This window comes from Nuphar pumila, chromosome 4 (genome assembly GCF_984573655.1).
Source record: "Nuphar pumila chromosome 4, dmNupPumi1.hap1.1, whole genome shotgun sequence".
NCBI lineage: Eukaryota > Viridiplantae > Streptophyta > Magnoliopsida > Nymphaeales > Nymphaeaceae > Nuphar > Nuphar pumila.
The window spans coordinates 26,328,720-26,334,636 of NC_143252.1; the positions used below are offsets into that span (position 1 = coordinate 26,328,720).

Below are 5,917 nucleotides of genomic sequence, written 5' to 3' on the forward strand. Positions count from 1 at the left end.
CTAAGGTTAATTTCACAGTTGTGGTGTATCTAAAATATCATTTTTAACCTTTCATTTCAACATGTAACTCACTGTTTACTTGAGGCGTTGCTCCAATTGAGGCTTTTTATTTGTCAGTTTCAATAAAAGGTTGGCAGTTCAAATGTCTTTTGAGAAAATCTGAGGCTCTTTTTGAAACATCAAGCAAAATCTGGTTCCCTAAATGAAAATTTACCTCTAAAATAAAATTTACAGAAAATAAAATGTTGATGAAAAGATACTCCTGAGGAGTCGAGCGTGCCTGTAATCATTAATTTTTGAAGACAAAACGATATCTTGATTTTCTTGGAGAAACTTTGAACCAAGGTTGCCAGACTAAAAAGTGAAAGCGGAAAACGTTAGGAGAAGGAGAAGTGAGAAGCGATGCATTTTAAAATGTATAAAAAGCAGGAAGAGAGGAATTAAAATATATATATAAGAATTGAATAAGAATCAAAATAAAATACAAATAAAAACTAAAATAAAAATGACTAATATTAAATTTCAGATTTTTTTAGTGTAAGAATTAAATTTTTAACAAAATCTAAAAATGATAACTACCAATTTAGCGAAAACACATGGAAGTGACTAAAAAGAGTACGAGAAAACACATAAAAAAGCATGAAAAGTTGAGTAAGAGAACATATAATAAGAATAAATAAAGCGTGTAAAAAAACATAAGAGAAGCATAAGGGAATTAAGGTTCTCATCAAGTTTTGGAAGCGAGGAGTATCGTGGTTTTCGGAAAAGAGCTTCCAACCTATCTAAGAAGCTTCGCTTCTGGTAATTAACTTAGCTTTGAACCCATGCAGACATACATTGAAAAGCAGTCAGGCTTTCTCCTTACCCTACTAGACACCAAGATATCCCTCAATAATTTACATATGATGAGAATAATTTTTCCTCCTCCCTTTTCTCCTTTTTCCTGACACAAGGGTGCTAGGAATTCCGGGGTGCACTGCTCGGTGCTGATGGGGTGGAAGACCAGAACTGTGCATTCTTCACCCTAGACACACTCTGTAGAACACATATGGGGGAGATATCACCCACAATGGTCACCTTCTTTGTTGCCGAATCTATGCTGAATGAACTCACACCTGACAATCAACCAAAGATAATGTCATAAATTATTAAAAAAAGGCAAAATTCGAAAGGAAAAATTCACAAGAACACCTTTATCTTTTAATTCTTCCAATGGATTTTTTTAGCATTTGTCAAGACTCACATCATTTGTATCTAAACCACTTTTTGGTCTATAACAATCACACAGTTGTATTTCTAAGCTGATGTGAAAGACGTTTTAAATCTAGTGTGCATATGATATACTTAGCATGCCTGGGGTGCTTTTCTTTCTATCTTTTTTCCTTTTTTTTTTTTTATAACGAGGAGAAACCACAGGCCGAAAGGTACCACATTGACCGTTGTCCTGCTTGGTGTCTCTGTAAAACTCCATGAGTACTCTCTACCTGCCTAGCTACCAGGAAAAATTTTGTATTGCTTTCGACCTTGCAGCAATGGATGCACACTCTGGGTATGGAACTCGCGGTGTCCTTCAACTTAGAATGTCTTAAGCTGACCCACTTAGCCAAGTATGCAAAGCCCTATTGGCATGCGTGTAGTGCAATTAATCAAAGGTAGGACATACCTTCCATCCTTGAGATGTGTTTCCTCACTTTCATTTCACAGCCTTTGCAATGTATGGACACTTTCAAGACCACAACCTTGAAGATTAGAAACAAAAGTAAGATAGAAATATATGTGTGTGTGGAAAAGCAAGCATACATTAATAAAACATAAAACATGGGCATTTTGTATTTAAAGAAAAATTAAGAAATACCTGATTTGAGGACCGAGTTGATGGAGAATCTTTTGGTGGGGATTGAAGTTCAGGTGGCCGGATGGGAATGAGAGCAGGAAGAGGATCAATATCGGGAAGTATGCTCAAAATGCTCGCATCACTCAGGAGATATCTTGATGAATTTGAAGGGCTCTTATATTCTGAAACTTTTTTGGGTTTCTTTCCCTGAATTTGTTTAGATGGTGAGGAAGGAGTGTTCTTGTTTCTGCTGAAAGTAGTGACCATACTTAAGGGAAGCTTGGATGAACCAGATGAACTTCCATGTTTTTCTGTGGGATTTTTGGATTTGTGGCCTTGGATTTCTTTAGATGATGATGATGAAGATGGAGTATGCATGCATTTTTGGTAGAAACCTTTAGGTTTAGGGGGTAGACTTGGGAACAAAGAGTTCCGCATGGAACTCTGCCGATCGGGGCCTCCATGGTGACCTATGGAGTTCTTATCAATGCTGAGGCAGATGGCAGTGGAAGCAGGGGATGCACAGAAGATGTCGATCCCTTTCATATCTTGCCAGTGTTTTGAGTAGAGAAATCTAACAAGGATGAAATGTTTGGATGGTTTCCTTCTAAAAAGGAAGAACTATTGACATCTGAGAGAGAGGAATAAAACTTTCGTTTCAGTTGGCCGATGTGTTTTATATATATGAGAGAGAGAGAGGGAACACATATAAGAACCAAGTTACAGAATAAAAGAATAAATGTCACGAGCTTTCGTATATGTCTACCTGCTTTTATTATTCTGTGGGATGTTTCACGTCACACGATTTTAGGGTATCCTAATCAAGTCTTAAAGGAGATAGTTGAAGATAGTTTCCATGTGAATTACTGACCTACCCTTTCTTTTTTCTTTTCTGAAAGGCAAGCTGAGGTTATTATTCAACTTACCATTGGGGTTTTGAACCTGCAACGTCCTACCACAGGGAGACGTGCAATGAAATCTCCAACCATATTGACATCTCAGCTCCACGGGGGTTTGGCCTAGTGTGAGGGGGCTTTGATTGTTAGACCAGGAGTGAGGATTTCATTTTCATTCATGGGCATCAACCCTTTGCATACAAGAAGGCGTAAGAGTATTATTTATCTTGTTGGTGCCCGAGCAAGGGGACTCTCAGGAAGGGGAGGGTGTTGTGTGTTCTCCCCCGAAGACACATTGTTTGCTATAGTGCGTGTTTGAGGTCCGAATGAGCGCCATGTATATAAGCATATGGGGCTCGTATTATCGTGTGTGTCGGCATCACTTAGTATCGGAGTCCGGTGCGGTTGCAAAGACTTAAGTACCTTTTCTTGCCATTCTCGTCATGAAACGATGGTTCGAAAAAATGACAAAAATGTCTTTCATTCAAAAAAAAGAAAACAATGGTTCGAGAAAAGGACAAAAATGTCCTCCATTCAAAAAGTCGAGGATGATGTTAACTCTTCAAAGTCCAAACTGCGAAATGAACCTGAAGCGCTCTCTCTTTCTTTTCCGCTTGAACTTTCCATCGTCATCTTCTTCTTCTTCCTTCTCCGTGAAACACTGTAAAACTCTCTTTATCTCTTTAGAGAATAAATTAAGGGAGGCAAAGAATCGACGATCTGATGGCGATTGTCATCCTTTTCTAGCTAGTAGTGGTTGAAATGCTACCCTCGTCCAGCGGGCAATAGACTGTGGTGGCCCCTCCGCCGCCTTCGAAGGACACTTATAATGGAATCTTCCTTCAGTACACCTACAACAGAGTCTTTCAAAGTACAATCCGCCTATTCGTATATCAGTAATACTTTCGATCAGGGTTATGCCTTTCAGGCCACCTTGACACTGCTCAACACGGGTGTTCGTACCCTCAAGTCCTGACAGGCATTCGTCGAGTTCTGGCACCGCGAGGTCCTCATTTCGACCTCCAGCGTCATGCTCTCTGACAGAACCCACCTCCTCGCCAACATCAAGAATGACACGTTCCTCTCCGGCTTCTCCATCACGAACCTCACGGTAAAATAAATGGCAAATCGCTACGCGATTTTCGTAAATCGCTATATCGAGTAGCGATTTACGAAAATCGCATAGCAAAAAACATGACAAATCGCTAAATCGAGTAGCGATTTACAAAAATCGCGTAGCAAAAAAAAAACAGAAAATCGCTAAATCGAGTAGCGATTTACGAAAATCGCATAGCAAAAAAAAAACAGAAAATCGCTAAATCGAGTAGCGGTTTACGAAAATTGCGTAGCAAAAAAAACCACAAATCGCTATGCGGTGTTCGTAAATCACTAAATCACGTTGCAAAAAAAAAGGCAAATCACAACATGATTTTCGTAAATCGCATAGCGAAAAAAAAAGAAGAAATTTTATCCTTTTCTATAATCATCATTTCATGACACCAATGGTGAGAAAGGGTGTTACGAAAATCGCAAGCAAGAAACAATCGAATAAAACAATAAACAAGAATGATCAAACAAAACACAACGGCACACAGATTTACATAGAAAAACCTCCCCTCAAATCTGAGAGGTAGTAAAAAACCATGGTTGCCCAGAGGAAAAACTTTATTGATCTTTTTCGACAGTTACAAGAGGGAAAGAAAAGAAAGAATTTATACAAGGTCCAAAAAAAATTTCTTTTGGGGGGCGCTACCTCCCAGAGACCCCCCCGCCAAGGGCGGCTTCCCCTAGACCCCCGCTCGTTGAACGCGTAGCGGGACCCGCGCCAGGGGGAGCCCTCGGACCCTCCTCCTGTAAGGGCAAAAACTCTTAATCAGACTTCACAACTTATCAAGTTGAATCATGCTACAATCAGTGTGCAGGTCAGTTGGTGCTTGATGGAGCAGTGTAGGATCGTCTGCTGGATGTGCACAGAGGTAGAAAGAGAAGGGAGAGAGAGAGAGTTGATGTTCATGGCCTTCTTCAGGGGGGCTTCTTTCTTGAATAATCCTGCAGTACAAGCATTGGGTCTTAAATAACCAACTCCGGGGTACTTAAGTCTTTGCAACCGCTTCTTTTCTAGAATCATCATTTTATGGCACCAATGCGGAAAAAGTACTTAAGTCTTTGCAATCGCACCAGACACGGACGCTAACTGAGACAAACATGAGGATACGAGCCACACGTGCTTACATACATGACGCTCATTGGGACCCCACGTAGCAAACAGTGCATCATGGGGGGGGGGAGGGGGGAACATATAACCTGCTTGGCTCAAGTAGTAAGGTGTGTGCCACAGGTTTACACTAAGTACGGTATGCATAGTCAGCACGACTGGGTCTCTGATTCTTGAGGTGGTTTCTCAGTTCATGAAAAAAGGGCCTTTATATGCTACTGTGGACGTTACCCTTTTTGTTTGTTTTATTTTTTTATTTTTTGGTTATTTTTCATGAAACTAATCACACGCATGTACTGATTTACATGTTTTACATCGTAGGAATCGGTTCTTGAATCGTCCAATTAGTTACGGGATTTTATAAGGTTTCAAATATTGATGGCCTACAGCGTGTGATACTTTTCCAGGTCATAAAATCATGTTTTTTCATTGAAAAAACATGATCCAATAACTGGTTCCCGCTAACTAAACCCTTCTATAAGGTCGCATTGGATCAAAACAACTTACGCATGGGAGATCTAGAGGTATTTGTACATTATGGCATCATTACTAAAACATTACCCATTAACAAATATCGGCCATATTTTGAAAATATCATGGATTCAACATTTTCAATGGCTATTATTATATTGGAAACACATAATATTTAAAAAAAAACATCATTGTTTAAAGATACCAAGTTTTAAACACAATTTTAGTCGGATATTAATGTGTCGAAACTTGAAAACCATTGTCTTCCCAAAATTTGTGTATTATTTACATGTTTTATATATAATCAATATGATTAGTTTTTTTCTATATAGTAGCATTTTTCCGAGAAATATCACGATATTTTTCCTTCAAACAGTCTAAGATCAAAAGTCTGCTCTCCATAACAGAGCATGGTTAATAGTGCACATTTTAATGATCCAAAAAATCAGTAGTTTCTATCTGACCTGACATCAGAAAAAGAAAAGAAAAGAAAATTTGGTG

At 39.0% G+C, this 5,917-nt stretch overlaps 1 protein-coding gene across 1 annotated transcript; it reads right to left on the reverse strand.

Annotated features, from left to right (window-relative positions):
• Nucleotides 1–826: 826 nt before the first annotated feature.
• LOC149839712 (uncharacterized) lies at nt 827–2,450 on the reverse strand. The gene is made up of 3 exons (XM_090004207.1): nt 1,856–2,450; nt 1,664–1,739; nt 827–1,115 (listed from the first exon to the last, which is right to left on the reverse strand). The coding sequence occupies exons 1-3, from the start codon at nt 2,378–2,380 to the stop codon at nt 958–960; spliced, it is 759 nt and encodes a 252-aa protein (XP_089860333.1). The 5' UTR covers nt 2,381–2,450; the 3' UTR covers nt 827–957.
• Between the last annotated feature and the right edge of the window lie 3,467 nt (nt 2,451–5,917).